Source organism: Stenella coeruleoalba (assembly GCF_951394435.1).
Source record: "Stenella coeruleoalba genome assembly, chromosome: 13".
Taxonomy (NCBI): domain Eukaryota; kingdom Metazoa; phylum Chordata; class Mammalia; order Artiodactyla; family Delphinidae; genus Stenella; species Stenella coeruleoalba.
Genome location: NC_137159.1, coordinates 20,320,292 through 20,341,248, shown reverse-complemented (window position 1 = coordinate 20,341,248; position 20,957 = coordinate 20,320,292). Strand labels below are relative to the sequence as shown.

At 41.2% G+C, this 20,957-nt stretch overlaps 1 protein-coding gene across 2 annotated transcripts in view; it reads left to right on the top strand.

The window, feature by feature from the left end:
- The window catches only part of CTNNA2 (catenin alpha 2), a 1,199,753-nt gene that overhangs the window by 368,352 nt on the left and 810,444 nt on the right, over positions 1-20,957 (top strand). For both annotated transcript variants that reach the window (XM_079940963.1, XM_079940964.1), the window contains one exon: positions 9,890-10,056. In XM_079940963.1, the coding sequence (XP_079797089.1) occupies positions 9,890-10,056 (167 nt within the window). The remainder of the gene's footprint in view (positions 1-9,889; positions 10,057-20,957) is intronic.

Below are 20,957 nucleotides of genomic sequence, written 5' to 3'. Positions count from 1 at the left end.
TCCTCTGCATCGGCAGGCGGACTCTCAACCACTGTGCCACCAGGAAAGCCCGGATCACAGACTTTTAAGTCCATTAGCCTTAGATTCAATTCCTAGTGTTAAGCTGACCTTGGACAAATTAATAAACCTTTCTAAGCTAAGCCATAATTTTTTAATCTTTAAGTGAAGGTAATGTTGTTCACCTCATCGTGAGATCTTAAATGTAAAGTGCTTAACATTGTGCCTGGTACATAGTATTTTATAAATAGCTATTATTACTTCTTGCATCACGGTATACATGGAAGGGGTTCTTGAGATCATTTAGGCATGTGTTCTTAGTTTCTGGAGAAGAGGGAGATGAGCTAAAGGTAAGCAGAAGTGAGGAGGCAACATTAATTAACATTGAAGAGATCCACACAATCGGGCAGAATAGATTTTAGCAATGCTTCCATTTTTGGACATGATCTCTAGCTGCACCTGTTGATTATTGAAAATATTAGATTTGGGGCTTCTCAGATGTAATTATAATGTGTAGCACATGAAGCAGAAGCAGCCTTTAGGCTAAATTCTATAAATGGTTGCGTTTCCTGGTTTTGCCAGCTCTTTGTGCCGAAGCCTTGACTGGAGTATTTAAATAGGGCACACTTGATGGGCGTTTATGTGTGTGCGTGCTCATGCAGTTATACCTGAAAAAGTTCTTTAGCTTGGAATTGTGTGAAGGTAACAAATGCGTCTGTTAAAAATCACTGAACCCACAATCTGCTGTGATTATTAAATATGGTTGCTTACCCTTTGTTTATATAAGGCCTCTTATAAAGGACGCACAGTGGATTCATACAGGCTTTTTATTCCATCCAAGTAACAGTGTTGGGTTAGTGTGAATAGATGGTGACCTCTGTGTGGGCTTGGACTGAATCAGCCTCGGCTGCCATTGTCCTCTCTCCAATGTGCCAGGATGCCTGCTTCGTACTTCATGGTCCTGAATACCATCTGGCAGTGGCTTAGAATTTTGCTTGTTAAGTCCAAGTTTGCTCAGTCATGCTTCCGTTCTGTGTCTCTTAAATAAGTTCTCCACATCAATGGGTTTTTTGACATCTGCATTTTCTTCCCCAACTTTTTCTGCATATTCTTTTTTGGTAGGAAAAGCTACTTGCTGTTCAGAGTAGGAACTGAAAATGAAATTTCCCTTCGTTGTTCAAAACCAGTCCCCATACTTACCACAAATCAGACACCTCCCAGTGGTGCCCCAGGGCAATTGCTTGTCAGTCGTTCCATCTTCATAGTATGTGAGTGAAGTAAGAATTAAACAACCATGTGTATTTGCTTTAAAAATCCATGTTATGGGACTTCCCTGGTGGCACAGTGGATAACAATCTGCCTGCCAATGCAGGGGACAGGGGTTTGATCCCTGGTCTGGGAAGATCCCACATGCTGTGGAGCAACTAAGCCCATGTGCCACAAACTACTGAAGCCTGCGCGCCTAGAGCCCATGCTCTGCAACAAGAGAAGCTACACGATGAGAAGCCCGCGCACTGCAACGAAGAGTAGCCCCAGCTCGTCACAACTAGAGAAAGTCCGTGCTCAACAACGAAGACCCAATGCAGCCCAAAACAAATAAAATTAAATCTTTAAAAAAAAAGTCCATGTTAGTGTATTAATCCTTATTATGCTGTCATACAGAGTGAAATACTAATGTCAGCATGACCAGAATATTCTCTCCTTATAGGCAGACCTACCTAGGAGGTTAAATTGTATTCCCAATGTGAGTTTATTAATTTGTAGTGAGAACTCTATTTGCCAAGGAACTGGGCGCCTACATTCACTGGCAAGTACATACAGTGTAATTTTCAAGTCATTTATCACTCATTTTCCACTAACTCTGAAGGAAATAACCACTAAGGAGCACAGAATGGGTCTCCCTTTGCTTGAGAGCAGCCTGCAAAGGCAGAAGGACCGTGGACTGGCAGGTGAATGTGAAAATGGCTCCGCATCAAAACAGTATCCAAAAAATCTGGGAATACAGGGAAAAGAGCACATTTATTTGACTTTTTTTTTTTCAGTATAACAATTGGATCCTTGCTTTAAGTTTTTATGTACTTTATAAGAAACAACGTTCTGGAGGTTTAAGAAAAATATTGATAATATTATTTGAAATTTTAACTAGCAAATTAAAAAAAGTAATTTTGTCATGTTTCCTGACATTCTGGATACCCTACATTATTTTGACTGTGGTAGTAGATCTCATTTCCAGCGGAAGGAGAGAAAACGTTACAATTCATTGACTTTCTGTAATCTTCACGCTTTCATCTCTCTTTCTATACTTCTCTTTAATTTCATGAAACTATTGTGATCAGATGGCGTCTGTTTCCTTTGGAAATATTAGTTGAAAACTGAATTCGTCCACAGGAAAGGGGTCCTAGACCCCTCAGGCCCACTTTTCATTTAGGGTTTGATGTTAAGAAGTTAGAGGGGCCCTGAAATCTCTCTATTGACCCAGACCTGCTCAATATGGGGCTGAGGAACTAACTAATAATGAAGGGTGTATTTGTCTGGGACATTCTCATCCACACTCTTTGTTCTTTAGAAATCTAGCAGGGAATTGGAGGAGAAGAGAGGTCAGGAGTGTGTGGCTGGTCTCTGCCTTCTCTCAGAATCATGGCTAAAAGTTATACATTGCAGGGATAAAGAAGGAAAAACTTAATCTCTCTCTCTAGATACAAATGCAGATATAGAGATATAGGATATATAGATACACATACACACACACACACTTTTTGGCCACTCTTACTTATTATTGTAGCTGACTAAGCATCCTCTTCATACTCATGAGTCCCAGCTCCCCAAAATGCAGCTTCCCCTTTCTTGAATTTCCAAATGCCTGATCAGTGGGTGTTTCTCTACAGATGTTCTTCAGATGATCCTTGTTAGTGAGTCATTCAGAAAGATCACGATGCTAGTAAGTAGAGGGCAGGAATCGTGACTTCACCTTGAATATCCAGAACTTAACAAGTATCTACCACATAGCAGGTGCTTAATAAATGCTTATTGAATGAATAAAAGGATGAATGAAATGATATATAACTCCTTATACACTTTGCACCCATTTGTAGATATGATCATACAGTCAAGCCTACAAACTCAAGGCAGTGTAGACAGGACCGTCACTCTCTAACCCTCCAAATTTCCCTCACCCATAAGACTGCATGTCACCCTGTTGGGACATGTTTTCCTCTCAAGGTTGATGTTTGTTATAACCTTACTTCACTTATTTTAAGAATGTACTTTTGAGTTGGAAGGAGAGAAGACTGTCTGAGATCCATCATGACCCTCGTGACAAGCTATTGATCACAGAATTCAAGAAAGCTTTGATTAGCACATTTTGGAAGTTTGTCTTTTTGAATTTAGGGTTTTGAGTTATCTTCAATCCATTTTGTTCTTTACCTATTGCCAGATCCTCCCACCGAACAAAAATACTTTTGTTAACTGTATTTTATTACAATTGATATCCTGATGTTGATTTAGATGTGGTCCTTCTGTGATCTCTCTTAATATAGGAGCCAGAATGATGGTGACATGGATGCCTCCAGTCAGTTCAGTAAAGAAGACTCATGGCTATAATCACATTTAAGAAACTACCATTTCTCTGTGATGACTTGGAAATCAATGGCAGTTCAGAAAATAAAGCATAGACTGTGCCATTTAAATCCTAGAATCTGATCATTCTGTTTTTTTCTCCCTCAAACTAGTGAAGAAAATCAGTTTTCTCCATGTGATATTTTAAAATATAGCTTAATTAAGCTGTAATTTTATAGCACCATTTACCATGTTCATGATACCAATTACTTGGAACATTTTTTTTTTGTTTCTAATTTTGAAATGTGTGGTAGAGTTTTCTATCCTAATCAACGTTTCTCAATATAAGAATTGTTCCTGTGCTTTGTTTAGCCAAAGACTACTTTAGAAAAAGTTAAGTTGACTTGTTATTTTACAGTATAACAATTCCAAGTGTAGTTTATTCATCTGCAGCCTCTAAGATGCAAATTATATAATGTGCTTTCTTTATACTTCCTACTTGCTTTTCTTTGTATTTATATCTAAGCTGATTGAAATCAATGGTGCAAGTATTATTTAGTTGTACTAAGGACAACAATGAGATTCCATAGGAACTTACAAATATATTTGTACCTAAGCATAGTATCAAGACATCCAAACTGGTATAAAAAGGCTTAAGTTATGTGGACTAACTTGGGGACAGTCAGTTGTGAATTTGTGAAGCCATACAAAAACAGAAGGTTTCCAGAGAAATATACTTCAGTAGGAAATTGCAGCAAATTTAAACTCAGAGTCAAGAGACCCAGCTTCTGGTTTTAACTCTGCCCTTAAGTTGGCTGTGTGACCTTGAGTGAGCCATATAAGGTTCTTGATACTTGGCTTTTCTCCTCTGAAATTAAGGAGTTGGACTCCACCTATGAGCTCATATTCTATATCTTTCAAACATAGGTAGTAATTTAGATCCTGAAATAGGTTATAATGACTTGATATCAATTGTTATCTGTCTTATCATTTGTCTTCACAACATGCCAGAAACCAGATTTTTTCCCTCCAAAGCTAATTGGCAACAGCTTTTATGTTTACACTATAAATTTGCTTAAAAGTTTGTGTATCAGCAAACTAATCATCCCAACTTGAATGACTAGTTAGTAGGTATTTAACATTTGGGAAACTAGGGGGCGTTGTTTGTTCATTTCTCTATGTGAGTTGTCATTTTCATCATCTGGATGATGCATCATTAGTTCTCAGGCAATGGCTGATGTGTGTTTGTTTGGGCATTTTCCTTCTCCCTGAAGGACATCTAAAAATATTCTCTCAAGATTTATCGATTTGAAAAGGGGACTAGATTTTTATGTGTTGTTCAGAAGAACACATGGAAGACCAAAATAATTGAAGAAAAAATTTTAACAATTAGAGGTCTCTCAAATTGGAATGGTTTCCTAAGGAGGCAGAGGTCACACCTGAGTTCTGCATCTGCTAAGATTTAGGCTTCATGATGTCCTCTGACGTATACTTAAATTCTGGAATTTAGACATTAACTCCCCACCTCACCACTACCTTCCTATTCTGCCCTTTTTTTTTGTTTTTTTAACACAGTGTCTTAATTAGCAAGAGGAAGCCAACATCCTCTCTATTTGCATGTTGAGATGGTGAACCTGCCTTTTTCATTCAGAATTAGATGATAGTATTTTTTTTTTTTTTTTTTTTTTTGCGGTATGCAGGCCTCTCACTGCTGTGGCCTCTCCTGTTGCGGAGCACAGGCTCCGGACGCACAGGCCCAGCGGCCACGGCCCACGGGCCCAGCTGCTCCGTGGCACATGGGATCCTCCCGGACCGGGGCAGGAACCCGCGTCCCCTGCATCGGCAGGTGGACTCCCAACCACTGCACCACCAGGGAAGCCCCATAGATGATAGCATTTTTGATGATCATATTATCTCTGCTGTTCAGTCAGGATGCCACTTATGACATTGTTTTTCTTTCCTCATCACATTAAAAGATTTTTTGAAATCACATTTCAACTACCAAGTACTATATATCAGTCTACTGACATTTCAGTTGGTTTTGATTTGTAGTCATGGTTATAGAAGAATAAAGATACTAATCAATAGAAACATTTATTGACTTAAGAGTATAAAGTCAACAGCATGCTTTTTATAGAGAGACTTGCCTTACACATACAGGGTTATTGAAATTTTGGATTTATAAACAAAGATAATTTATTGGGTGCTTACTTGCTTTACAAAGTAACTTACAATAGGTTTTGTTTAATTATATGTTTGATACAGTGCAGTTATTTCAGAAACACTTCCACTGCACAATGAAATTTAAAGTTACCATGTTTATCAATTTCTTTTCTCTTTATTTTTATAAAAATATTAAGTGACATCGGATTCAGTACTGATCCTCTGCACTCCATTTTTCTTTTACGCTTAGCACATAGCTGTTTACTGTTTCCAAGTCTGCGGTCTTCTACTGCATTTAAGCAAGACAGTAATCACCATTTTATGGAATGTGGCTCTTGCTACATTTATCAAGTCCTTGCAAAGGTTCCAATTCCTCCAGGGTAGCATAAGAACCAAAACAAGCACCAATTTGAAAACCAAGCACTAACACCATTTTTTTTTTTTTGGTGGGGGAGTGGGTTATATTCTGCCTAAAAGCGATACGTTTTTATCAGGCAGATGTTTTCTTGCTTCTTAATTATTGTGTACACAAGCAGTGAAGTCAGCCACAAAGTGCACTTCCAAACCTTTATCTGGGAGTTCACCAACTATTCTTGTATTGGAGAGGATTGCAGTGATAGTGGTAGCTGCGGTATTAATGGTAAATAATGAGTAAGCTCCCATTACTGGCAAAGCCTTGTGCTGGGTGCTTTGAATGCGTTATCTTTGATCTTTAACTCTAATGACAGCCTACGAAGTAGCTGTTATTATTTCCACCTCTATTTTATAGTTGAGGGGACTAAAACACAGAAGTGGAATAATCGCTGATCTCACAGTTTAATAATGGTTGGAAGGAGTCAGGTGTGACACTTGGTCTTTGTTAAAGATGTATATTCTCTGTTAATCCATGGGTTAATATATGTAAAACTTTTAGAACAATACTTACAAACTAAACCTTTATACAGAAGCACTGTATACAGATTAATTAGTATTATTTCCCCTTAGTCACTTACTTGGAGATGCTGTTTTTTTCTTCTTTCCAGCAGGTGGTAGTGGCTTGAGAGGATCAAAGGCTTTATCGTAGAAACCCTGCTCTGAGCTTAGGTCTGTAACCAAGTTTATGAGCTTGAATACAAGAGTGTGTATAAAAGAAACAGGCAGCTCTGGTGTCCTCTCTTTATTGCTGTCTTCCAGCTCCTACACAGGCATGCTATTTCTTAGCTAAATATTTTAGTCTTATAGAAAAAGCAGTTCCCGGGGAAAATAGCTAATTTTATTCTGATAAACTCTCTTATCATTTTGTAATACAGATTTCCTTTTTCTTTTAGTAATCCTAAAACTACAGGGATGTAAAACGCATTAAAGTTATAGCCGACTCCAGAGTGCCTTTCCTTTAAAAACTTTAACAACATGAAATCATTTGTATCTGCTTGAAGTGAGTTTTTAGTTTTACTTTAAATTGGATTAAATAGTCTTTTATTTATTGGAGGATAATCTCAGAATTTAGTGTGACATTTCCTTTTGCAGAGTCACATTTGCTAATGTGGATCTCCTCTCTCTGTCTCTGGCTCTCTCTCTCTCTGGATCTCATTCTCTTTCTCACGGACATCTCCCGAGCGCCTTCCAGGAGTGCCTGGTGTGGTTCCCAAGCTCCACCTGACAGCTCCATCCTGCTCTGTGCCATCCCCTGGCTTTGAAGCAGTATTGCTGACCAAATAGTCAGCACCTGGCTGAAGTGCTATTATACTGACCTCCTATATGAAAATCTGACCTTGAAAATCAGCTTGATTAGGCATGGTTTCTCCACAAGCTGGAAGGGGGTGTGACTGGACTCTCCTCTTAGGGCCCTTTTTTCTGAGAAGAGCCCTGCCTGAAAGGTCCATTCTTACCTGAGCTATGACTCATACCATTTAACCTGAAAATTTGGGACCAACCATGTAGCTCCCTCGGTTCACATGCAGAATAAATCTCCCCCTTCCTTGAATAAGTGGATCCCTTCCAACAGCATCTGACTTACCCATGAATACCATGTACAAATGTGTCCATTCTTTACCTAGGGTGACCCTCTCGATATTTCATTAGATTCACCTTGGTGTATAATGTTCTTTCTTGCTGCACTCTACAGAGTGAGAATGAGGTACACTTCTCCCCACCACTCAGATATTTGCTACTGTCTTTTTCTGGGTGACACAGGGTGGGCAGAGAAGAGATTTATGCAAGCCTGTGGCAAGGGTAGAACACTGGGATTGAATATGTACCTCCTAACTGCCAGCCTCTACCTTAAAGTATATTTAGGCCTCTAGAGCGATACATCTTGAAAACTCACCAGTATGATAGTGAATATTTAAACTTCTGCCATGCTGCTGTTATATATTAAGCCACTTGTTTGTGCCTAGGCATAAAGACTAAGCTGGCTGGCTGTGTCATAGATGGTAGCCTCTTTTAAAGTCCAACAGCACAATAGATTTCCTTACACACCCACATTTCTTAAGTATAAAAAGGATCACTGTGAGGGTTTAAATAACTACAACACTGAGGGAATTACATTATATTTTGATCTGCCTGTAAAATGATGAGAAGAGTTTTTTACTTTCCCTTATATCTTAGGATAAATTATAGGATGCATGGCCTTTCAGTGATATAATTGACTTTATTTAAATCAACTCAGTTTTGATGAATAGATGAGAAGTATCATTTTATAAATAAATATCGAATGACTTGTGTCACCCTAATTTAATTAACTCTACTCTTCTGGTTCATTGAAGCATTTGTACCCCTGTGTGTTTTCTGCTCTGTGAAGCTTGATTATACTTTTTCCTAGTTCTAGTTCCTAGTTCTGTGTTCTCCGGGTGGATATCCACCCCATGGGGCCCATCTCACGTAGTGAATGATCTCCCTTTGTTTCCCTCTCCTGGGGTGCAAATGTGTACCTGTCCGTTGTGTTGGGTCCGTATTCACCATCACCACCTCGTCTCTGGTTTCCATACCTAACCAGTCCCCAAATCCGTTGTTTCTCTCATGCAGATCTCATTAATACTCCCTTCCTCTCTGTATCCTGTTCCTATTTCCCTGGTCCACGTCTTCATTACTGCTCCCTCAGATTATAACCGTGCTTTCCTATTTTCTCTGCACCAGTCTTGTCCCTTCCAGTTTATTTTATATAATGTGGCCAAAATAAAAATCTATTAAGTCATTTCCCTCCCTGCTGAGGACACAGTTCAGATCTCTTCCACAGTGTTCCAGGCCCTGGTGCCTCTCTTCCCCACACCTCTGACTCGCTGTGACTTTCCAGGTGATTGCATTTCCCCATACTCGGCGCCCTGCTCCAAGTTCTGGAGCCTCGTGGTGTTCCTGCTGCCTCGGGTTTCCTTCCTACCTTTGTCTTCCTGGTGAATACATTTTAGTTTTTCAAAGGCTGTCAACGTTGACAGCTTCCCTCCAGCCTCACACTAAATAAGTAAATCACTTCCTCCTCTTCTTTGCCTTCATTCTTAATCCTATGTCTATGATGGCACGTAATCACTATTATAAGTGTGTATTTACAACGTGTGTCCTCATTAGATTGTGAATTCCTTGGGCCCAGGGCCTTCTTAGTCACCTTTGCAATTCCAGAGCCTGGAAGAGAATCTGACATGAGTATGTGCTTAATAAACATCTGTTGAATCGCTTCAATTGTCTCACAAATGTTCTCTATATTAGAGAATAGCTTCCTAGCAGACAATTGAAAGAACAGACTTGGGGTAACTCTATAGTCTGTTATTGTCTGATTAGCTCAATTAAGAGTACAGAGTTCATGAGGCCAAGGTCTTAAGTTTCATTCCTCTCTGGAGCAGTTAACTTTATTCTTCAACTGTTAGAAACCAACTAGCCTAGTGAATACCACTGGTTCCAAGGGATTTGCAGAGTGAGAATGATTAAGGTCAGGCAAATTCATCTCAGTTCTTAGACAAATTGAATTAAATATATTCCTTATTGATGCTAAACACATAATTTTACACTTGGGTTTTGTCTACAGCACCTGTCTGGGTGCACTTATGCGTTTGCCTTGAAAGTTTCTGCTGCACTGAGGGAGCTGGTACCACCTGGTAATAGTGGTTTTGCAATGAGAGCTGTGATGGCCCGTCCACAGATCTTTACGACTGCCAGCCTCTGAGCCTCCCGTCTACCCACGCGTGTCTCCGTGTCTGTCTTCCAGGTGAGACGATGCGCATCGCCTCTTCAGAGTTCGCTGATGATCCGTGCTCCTCGGTGAAGCGTGGCACCATGGTGCGAGCTGCCCGGGCTCTGCTATCGGCTGTAACGCGCTTGCTCATCCTGGCGGACATGGCAGACGTCATGAGACTTCTATCTCATCTGAGAATTGTACGTATGTAGAACTTATCAAAATGTGCTTTATGTGGGTAGCAACATGGACCGTGGCACTGAACTGGACCAAAGATGTTTCGCTGCTCACCAGATCACTTGGTTACTCACCCAAGTGGTATGCCCCCAATTTCTCTACTACCAAAATTATATTCAATAATACATCTTTCAAAGTGACAGAAGATTCACTTGAATTGTTTTCCTTCTCTCAAAACACAGAGTTTGAATTTCCCCTTAGTTCTTGGCGTACAAAGCAGTGCATTTTTCAGGCTGCAGAGGCCGTGTGTGGTGTGCCTGCCTGGACTTTGTCTTGAGATTCAGAGCAGCGCTGGTCCCTGTGGTAATTAGGCCAGGCCGGCTCTTCTGGGTAGCTGGCCACGTGACCACCTCTGCCCAGCATAATATAGATCCCACGTTGCATTGTATTGTGTTAACCGCTCCAGCGTTGCCCTTTTGTAGAATTACGTACTTTGAACCTCTCTGAGTCTGGCAATAAAAAGAAGCCTTGTCCATAGCACTGATGGCTAGAATCTATCTTGTTGCATCAAGCTTGGCATCTAACATTCCTGGATTGGGTCTCTGGGCGCATATGTGCCCCACCAACTCCTAGAACTCCATGATATGTGCCTTGCTTGTCAGGATTCCTTGGTTCCTTTTAAGTCTTTTGTTTCTTAATGGAAGTGGAGACTTGCCCTGGTCACAAATTTTCCTGGGTCACGTGCAACCCTCCCAGCCCTCGACAGCTAGGCCTTTCTCTGTTTTTCTAGTTGCTCACTGGTATCTAGTTGCAGCGGGGTGGACCCACCCTTTGATGATGTAACTCAGTTGCTTAGGAATGTGGCTTCTGCCTAGAGGGTCTCTATTCCATGCCCTTATTTTCTTTCTCCATGAAATGAACAATGAGGGGGCAGATGAGATAGGAAATGAATAATGGCAGCCTACTCTTACCTCACCTTCCATATCAGATATGTCCAATATGGAGGTTCATTAAGAAATTTCCAAAATCACAAGTGTTCTCTGTCCAAAAGTCTTGGGCAGGGTCTTAGCTGAGCTGGCCCCAATAAAGGAGCCAAGATTTCCAGAATTTTGTATAAACTCTGCAGTATTATGAAAGGCCTCAAATTCCAACATCCCCAGCCTGAGTTGCATGGTCATAAACCACAAAGCAGGTTTAACTCTTCATGGTTTCTGTTCAGGTTCCTGAGGAACCAGGGGACACAAAGCAGAACCTGCTTGGGAATTTTTCTCTCAGACTTTTCTCAGATAATAGGCCTCAGAAACCCGGGAGGCTCTTGTAAGTTGGATGAGGTGAGCAGTATGAGGATAGACTACCTATTTCACAGGATACTGAGGGGCAGTGTCACTTTATGAATAACCTTGTGGCCACTGGAGTAAGACAGCCTACGTCTAGTCTTGGTTTGGGGTCCACTTGCCAGCCTGTCCTAACCCACCACATAAAGCCTCCACAGCATAGAGAACAGAGGGGTGGTAGCCAAAGGGGGGGGGCAGGGGAGGGATGGGATGGGAGGCTGGGGTTAGCAGATGGAAGCTATTATCCAGAGAATGGATAAACAACAAGGTCCTCCTGTAGAGCACAGAGAACTAGATTCAATAACCTATGATGAACCAGAATGGAAAAGAGCCTTAAAAAAGAGAATCTATACATATGTACAACTGAGTCACTTTTGCTGTACAGCAGTAATTAACGCAACATTGTAAATCAACTATACTTCAATAAAATATATGTGTAAAAAAATAATAGGGCTTCCCTGGTGGCGCAGTGGTTGAGAGTCTGCCTGCCAATGCAGGGGACACGGGTTCAAGCCCCGGTCTGGGAGGATCCCACATGCCGCGGAGCAACTGGGCCCACGAGCCACAGCTACTGAGCCTGCGCGTCTGGAGTCTGTGCTCCGCAACGAGCGGCCGCGACAGTGAGAAGCCCACGCCCTGCGATGAAGAGTGGCCCCCGTTCGCCGCAACTGGAGAAAGCCCTCACACAGAAACGAAGACCCAACACAGCCAAAAATAAATAAATAAATTTAAAATAATAATAATAATAAATGAAACTTCCTTAGGTCTCACACCCCATCTGTTAGTAGGGGGCTAGTGATGGTGCAGCCCTCAGAGTTGTGGGGAGGTTTAAACTGGGGGAATTCCTTATGAAGCATTCATCACGGAGTCCGGTGCAAAGTAAGTGTTTGGTAAGTGGCGGCTATGTCACCATTCTCAGATCCCGGAACTGCAGTGCTGGCTGTTATTTCTGCAGCCCCGCCTGAATTATGTGCTTCTTTTAGGCTACCGATGACTTTGTTCTCAAGTGTGTTGGAGAAAAAGTTTTGTTACCTTTCTCTTCCAGCCTGCTTAGTCTTCAAAGGCAACATTTTAAGAAAGATCTTTCCCGAGATGGACAGTCTTCCTATACCAGGAGAATAGGACTGAACCTAAGGAAATTAACTTTACATCTTGTATGTTATCTGTGCCGTGAAAGGCCATTTCAAGCCCCTCTTGAGGATCGATGGAGGCTAAATATTCTCCCCGAATGGTCCACACGTGGAGGGTGCTCGTGCAATCGGGGCCTGTAGTGTGATGTACGGCACCAGCTGCTGCCTGCAATCCTGCCTCTACCCACCTGTTTTGACCAGTGCTGTCGGCTGATAACATCACACTGCAGCCTGTCTTCATGTGGCGTCAATTATATCCTCTTCCCGACACAGCAGATTAAGAGAAGTTTAAAAAAAAAAAAAGATTTAGCACAAAATATGGAAAGGTCAACCCAGCAATATTAAGTAGTCCTGTCAGACTGTCAGTAGTAAAATTAAAAATGATTGTAGACTGAAAAACACATTTGTTCTACTGAAAGCGCAGCCTCTGCAGGGAACAGCGGTGGCGGAATGGTGCCCTCTTGTGGAGCAAATGGGGAACTGCAGCTTCTGGTGCTAGCGCTGAATTACTCAGGTCGGGTGTGTCCTACTTGGGTTCAGGTCAATCAGGGTTTCCTACGATGGGACTATTGTTCCAATTCCCTAAAAAAGACAATGTGTCAACAATTCTTTGCAATTGAACATGGTATATAATTCTGCTTGGCATTTGTATTCTTTTCTATAGAAGCACATCCTCTCATAAACAAGTGTTGTCTGCCAGCATCTACTTACTTGTTTTTAAATCAAGGTGAAGGAAATATCTTCATGTATTTTGATGGAACAGGTTAGAAATTATCATCTATACTTTTATCAAGGCTTCTTCCAAATAAAAATGAGTTTCTCTACCAAATGGTTGATAGAACATAGATGAGAAAAAGAGTGGCAGGCGCTTTCTAATGATAATAAAGCAGTGACTTGATTTGGGGTCGTGACATTGATTAACACAGTATAAGGAGTCCTGTAGCTTCCTGCCGTGTTAACCACTGCCAAGGTATTTTACCTTTAAGCACTTCAGATAATATTTTACTTTTCATCTTTCAGGCCATATGCCCAAACTCTATTGCCGTTCTTTCCAGATATTGATTTTTCTCATTTCTGAGTAACTTACAGGAATATGGAGGGAATTGCCTTCTTATCAGAAACTTATTTTCATGTCTTTCCATCAATAATTCACTGAGCAGATGAAGGAGAGTCAATTTATTCTCCTAAAATGCCCGTCTTCATTTTCTGCCCTGCACCCTCTAGGTAATTGTTGGCAAATTGAGTAATCCTGAGCAAAACTCATTCACCCTCTGAAAATGAGTAAAGAACTGGGAATTCTGCAGAGGTTGTATGATTTGGCAGTGTGTAGGTTTTTGCATTCTGCTACCTTAAAATTACATTTGCACACTTAAGTTTATATGCCTGCTAAGGAGGCCATCTTTTCATATAACATAGATATTCTAGTTGCTCAAATTAAGCTACTTGCTCTATTTGCAAGTATTTGTGTGTGTTTTAACGTTGAGCTCTCTTTTGAATATATTAAGGATTCGTATGACTGCTGAAGGTTTTTGCTACCGTAGTTATTTTGAATTCGGGAGGATAGTGATGGAACAGCGAGTGACATATAGTTCAAAGCCGAGTTATCGCCAAAGTGGGAATTTGATGTTCCTGAGCGAAGCTAAAGGAAACATTTGCACATCAGACATCATTAAAAACTACTGAATTATAATCACTTGTATGGTTGAAGTTGCTGGTGAGTGATTCCCTACAGACACCTGGTGTATCCTGCAATCAGTTGACATTATCAGTGGAGATGGAGTTGTGACACTTCACGCTTTGAAAGGACTCCTGCATTTCAATCAGTGATCAAGAAGAGCGATATTTATTTTCCCTAAACTCTGAGTGAATGCAATCAGAGTATATTGTCCAATTCTTAGCGTTGGTGATGTCATTACACACAAACTCACCTAGCCATGTGTGTGTCAGAGGAAACAATCACTTTTTTCTGTACTCAGTCTGAGTCCTGGAATAATGATGTTCCCGATTATCTCAGAATTTCTCTCTAGAAAGTCAATAGCAAAATGAGAAAACACAACCATTTAGTCAACTTCTCAGGAAATTCAGATTATCTTCGAGGCTACCAGGGGACAAATCTAATGCTGCTGCCCCATTGTTGGTGGGTGAGTTTAATATTGCCTGTGATTTTTGTGACATTAGCATTGAATGGTCTTAGTGAGTCCCCAGTAACATTATTTCTCAGCAGTCTACTGTTTTGTCCTGCAACTCTGATGTGGCTCTTTTAAAAAAAAAAAAAATTATTGAAGTATAGTTGATTTACAATATTTTGTTAATTTCTGCTGCACATAATCAAGGTATAAAATATCCTTGTCTCTGATTCTAAAGGTAGAAGTTACTGCCCAGGTTCTTAGCACATGTTTTTCATCAGACCTGTCACGGCATTAACCTCAGCTGATTTATTTGGAATTTACTTATTTATTCAGTTATCCTTTCAAGAGATACTTATTGGATGCCTACTATGTATAAGACATTGTGCCAAGATATATGACTTCAAAGGTAAATAGGACTCAGCTCCTGCCTTCATGAGTTTATAGGTGGGGGAGACATTAAGAAAGAGTGAAGCACATGTTGTGAAAATTGTGCATACTGCTATGGTCTCACCTGGAAGGAAAACATAATAATTAGGATGTTTTCCATTTTAAATAACAGAAACCCAACTCAAGTTGGCCGTTCCAAAAGGGAATATATTGACTCACCAAACTAAAAGTCCAGAGGCAGGTAGCTTCAGGCAAAGCTTGATCAAGGTACAAACATGTGACAAGGACCAGGTTTCTATCTCATTTTCCTCACTAAGGACACTCTTCTCCGTAGGCTCTTTTCTCAAAATCTCAAGGTAGCTGCAACATATTCTCAAGATTACATGCTTCTAGGTTATAGTTAGCAAAAAAGGAAATTCTCTTCCCAGGCAGCTCAAATAAAAGTTTTATAATTTTGTTAGTCATTTTGGCCTCTAAATCAGGTATACATCTCTGAGTTAATTATTTAGAGGGGACATAGGATATGCTGATTTCTTAGTTTGGTCAGCACTGTTCTTCTCCCTCATCACCTTCCAAGCCAAGGATGGGATCAGTTCAACCAAATTGTATTGTTGGGTGATTTGGGATAATGTGAAGAAGGGTGATGTGGTTGGGAGAGGGAGGTGTTAGGACTGGGGCTCAGTGAACTGAATGAGATTTGCCTTTTCCTGAACTAATTGTTCAACCACAAATTGAACAGGCTGGAGTCACAAGCCCAAGCCTGAACCTGGGGGCTAAGTGTTGAGGGTGATTGGAAAGAGGTTGGCCCCATCCAAAGAGTGGGGGAGGTGTCATCCTGTCCAGGAGTGAGAGCAATACTACACAGTAATTTGAGCAGGGAAAGCTTAATATAAAGAATTATTAGCTCTAATAGATTAGAGGAACAAGGAATTGTCTAGGAAGACGTAAAGAGAACTCTAGGGAATCTAGGAATGGCAGATGGAAGGAGTAGCCACTCCCCCCAGGACTGAGATAGAGCACGCTAGGAGGAGCCCACCCCAAACCAGGGCCAAGATCCAGATGTTCCTAGGTCACTGGATGACAGAGAGGCCACTGAAGTGCCACACAAGCCAACGGAACTTGCTAGAAATCTGCCCTTTAGGGTGTCAAGGAAAACTGTGCGTGGAGACACGTCTCACTAGAGGCATTGCACTACAGAATCACCCATGGGGGCCAGCTGGTGTTGGAGGAGCTACCCCTGCTGCCGAGCCTGTCCAGGGAGCACTCCAGGACCAGGAAACAAAACCCCTTCCTCCTCTGTTGCCTGTCAAACACTCTCTTCCTACAAAGCTTAACATAGGAATAAGATGCAGGGCTTCCCTGGTGGTGCAGCGGTTGAGCATCTGCCTGCTAATGCAGGGGACACGGGTTCGAGCCCTGGTCTGGGAAGATCCCACATGCCGCGGAGCAACTAGGCCCGTGAGCCACAACTACTGAGCCTGCGCGTCTGGAGCCTGTGCTCCGCAACAAGAGGCGGCGATAGTGAGAGGCCCACGCACCGCGATGAAGAGTGGCCCCCCCTTGCCACAACTAGAGAAAGCCCTCGCACAGAAATGAAGACCCAACACAGCAAAAATAAATAAATTAATTAATAAACTCCTACCCCCAACATCTTCAAAAAAAAAAAAAAAAAGAATATATTGTACAACACAGGAAATATAGCCAATATTTAAAAAAAAAAAAAAAGACGTAAAGGGCCGAGCTACGTGTTCACAGAGCAGGCAGAAAGTATGAAATTTAGATTTTATAACCAGCCTAGGGAGAGAGTGATTCACTGCTCCCAACCGGGATGCTCTTGCCAGAAGAAGGGAGATGGATCCAGGTGGGACAAAAGATTTCACCTACTGAGAGCTTCACAGGCAGAGGAAAGAAAGGCATGAGAGGGAGGGAGGGACTTAGGGCATTCACAGTAATATGGTTGATTGATTCTGTTGTTGGAGCAGAGAGGGTGAGGTTGGGAGGGGCAGTCACAGAGTTAGAGAGATACAGGGTGTGGAGTGTCTCCGTTATCATGAGAATTAGTTTGGACTCTACACATTTGTTTAGACTCTGTATGGATTATGGGGGACTGCTGAGTAGTCCTAAGCATTAGAATCAGCTTCGTGATTTAGCCAAATAATTTTGGTAGCAATATGGAGAAGGAATTAGAAGAGGGGTGAGCCCAACCAAAGAGACAGATTGAGAGGTGAGATATGATTAAAATGATCCAGGCCAGTGAATGAAAGGAAAGCTGAGTGAAGGCAGTGGCAGTGTGTCCTGTGAAGGGGTAGATTTTAGCGAAATTAAGAGGTGGAATGGAGACTTACCAGATGGGGCAGGACTCTTAATGAATCTTCATTATCAGCTGATCAGTACAATCCAAACTGGACTCCAGCAGCTTTACAAAACCATCCTTTTTAGGAAACTGAGGCAGCACAGCCCAGGAGTTAAAAGTATGAGCTCTGGAGCAAATTATCTGGGTTCACACCCAGGTTCCTGCACCCTCTTGCTGTGAGACCTCTCAGGCTAGCTGTGTCACCCCTCTGGCTGCAGTCTTTCCTCAGTAAAGAAGAAACAAGAAAACTATCAGCTTCGAAGAGCTGTTTGGGGGACTAAATTAGGTATATGTAAAACATTTGGACCAATGTCTGCTACATCATAAGTAGTCAGGGACATTGTCTATTGTCATTTTTCTTGTACAAGCTGAAGGTAACTTTGGAAATGTATCAAGATGTATTATTGTACTTTATAAAGCATGGCAGTTTATGAATAAGTGATGCTAGCATTTAATCATTCTTGCTTTCTGATGAAATCATTGTCTTCACTTTTGAACAAGGAAACAGAAAATTTAATCAAGAAGGCCAGCTTATCTTTAGGAGGCAGAAAGATAAAGTATGATGTTGCTGAGATATCCATGGTCAAACCAGAGTATATGGCTCAACAAGTAAAGTAGTCAAATATAGAATCTTGTCTTCATTCATTCATTTACTTGGCCAGCTCCTATTTCCAAGATAACATCTTTTAAATTTAAATCCAGATCCTAACAAGAGAGCTTTGTATGACTTATTAGTTTCATTAGTGTCACTTAAAATCCAATCAACTGGATATCAACTGAAGGACCCCGGAATGAGGTCAGTCTGTCCAAATGGAAATGATCGTAACAATGATTTATAGCACTGGTATGGGCAGTGACTGTGGACAGGAGAACAGGATCACATGGTCCAGGAGGGGAAACAGACTCCTCTGTTCCCGCTGTCCCCATCCCTGTATGTCTGCCTAGCTCCTAGGAGGTTCTTAATAAGTATTCATACTTAAGAAGTATGAATTCTCAGACTACTTTTTTTAAATCAAAATAAGTAAGTGCAGGTTCAGTCAGGAAAATTGTAGACTGATTTGATTTAGTGTAATTAATTTATTGTTTTTGGCCACACTGTGCAGCATGAAGGATCTTAGTTCCCCAACCACGGATCAAACCTGTGCCCGCTGCACTGGGAGCACAGAGTCTTAACCACTGGACCACCAGGGAAGTCCCGGAGATTGACTTAAAGAGTCTGTCTCAAACAATTTGACAGAGCTGTCGACTAAATAATAGTGACAAGTAGGCTTGCTTTGGAAATGGGGGTAAGGGCTATTTCAGACAAACTCTGAGAAGACTCAAGATTTTAAGAGTTTTAAGGGACAAGCTCTGAAAATAATATCTAAATCCACCAAATAGGGAGGAAATTTTAATATCGTGTCTAGAAGTTCACACTTTTCAGCTATCCCCATCCCCAGAACTCAGGCTCTAGTATTAAGGACAGGAAGACCTGCCAGAGCTGAGGGTTCTCATGTTGGTGTTCGTCAGCCCAGGCCGGCCATGGGAGGAGAATAACTGTCTGTAGGGTCCAAGGTCAAGAGGGCATTTATTACAAGGAAGGACGTGGCAGCTGCCTCTAAGGGCCCCCTTTATCAGCTTGTTGGAAGTGACTTCCCAATCCAGCACACAGAGTCCCCCAAACCTCCCCTTATAACACCTCCCCCGTGAGCACCAGTCTTCTTCTCAGAACCATCACACAGCCTGCCATCTGTGTCCTTCCACTCTTCCCAGGTCTCTGTCACCTGCAGACATTCCAAGAGCAAGATGTAGCCTTTCCTCTTCACAGTCATTCAGGAACAATGCAAATAGGTACGAAAGAAAGATCTTCTATCTTCCATGAAAGATGAGAATGGAAACCTAATTTTATCTGGAGTCTAGATTGAACCGCCCATCACCATCATTCTAAATAACTTCCTTGCTTGCTGCAACTCTTTCCTTAATGAAATGTTAGCCTATTTAGTAAATTTAATGGTACTGTCGTATCTGTGGAGGAAAAGATTTGATGATATCCATTATCACTGGTTTATAGACACTATTCTGTTCCTGCACTCAGTGGAACTTGGTGAGGAAGTTGGATTAGCCACCTTTGTGATTGTGTCAAGTTAAACAAAGGTGTATCTCTATAGTACTATGTTAATCTATGACTTTTTCTAGTCATTTTAATGGTCATTTGGATTACCTGCATTGTCAAACAATGAATTGTCTGTATATTGTCCTTTGATTTGGTCTAAATTACAAGAGCCAATTGGAATTCTGCAGTAGACCCATACATTCTCTATGTATTTCTCATTACTCTTTCAGAGCTACCATTTCTCTTTTTCTACTGCCACTCTCAGAAGCCTGTACTAGTTGAGGCCTCTCAACCAGACTCCCTTCAAAACTAAGAACTTTTGATTTTGCAAACATAGTTCTGTCTTGTGCCTTATTCACTCACGATTATGTACTCGGCTATTTCCACTGATCGTTATTCTGTTCACCCTAGTTGATGCCACCTTACATGGCAACAAAGCTTCAAATTCACTTACTTTGCGAGGCTCAATATTTTCTCTTCTATTGGACAGCAAGGCGTAAACTCAGCTTAAAATTACAATCCCTTTAGTCCCAGATTTAGAGGTGATGCCGAGAAGACTGGTTGCAGATTTAAGCTATCTCAAACTTTTTGCAGCCCAGGAGTTCCTCCAGTTTTTGTTTGCAAAATATTTCCTCCCCTGAAGATTTCTAAAGGTTGTTTTTCAATTCCATATTTCTTAAGTATATTTTCCTTTATTTTTCTACTTGAAATTAAAAGTCCATATCCCTTATCAAAACCACAACTCAAAATACAATCAATGTAGTATTTTATTTTTTACATCTTTATTGGAGTATAATTGCTTTACAATGGTGTGTTAGTTTCTGCTTTATAACAAAGTGAATCAGTTTTACACATACATATGTTCCCAAATCTCTTCCCTCTTGCATCTCCCTCCCTCCCACACTCCCTATCCCACCCCTCCAGGCGGTCACAAAGCACCCAGCTGATCTCCCTGTGCTATGCACCTGCTTCCCACTAGCTATCTACCTTAAGTTTGGTAGTGTATATATGTCCATGCCTCTCTCTCGCTTTGTCACAGCTGACCCTTCTCCCTCCCCATATCCTCAAGTCCATTCTCTAGTAGGTCTATGTCTTTATTCCTGTCTTACCCATAGGTTCTTCATGACATTTTTTTTCCCTTTAATTCCATATATATGTGTTAGCATACGATATTTCTCTTACTCTTTCTGACTTACTTCACTCTATGTGACAGATTCTAGGTCTATCCACCTCATTACAAATAGCTCAATTTCGTTTCTTTTTAGGGCTGAGTAATATTCCATAGTATATATGTGCCACACCTTCTTTATCCATTCATCTAATGATGGACACTTAGGTTGTTTCCATCTCCGGGCTATTGTAAATAGAGCTGCAATGAACATTTTGGTACATGACTCTTTTTGAATTTTGGTTTTCTCAGGGTATATGCCCAGTAGTGGGATTGCTGGGTCATATGGTAGCTCTATTTCTAGTTATTTAAGGAACCTCCATACTGTTCT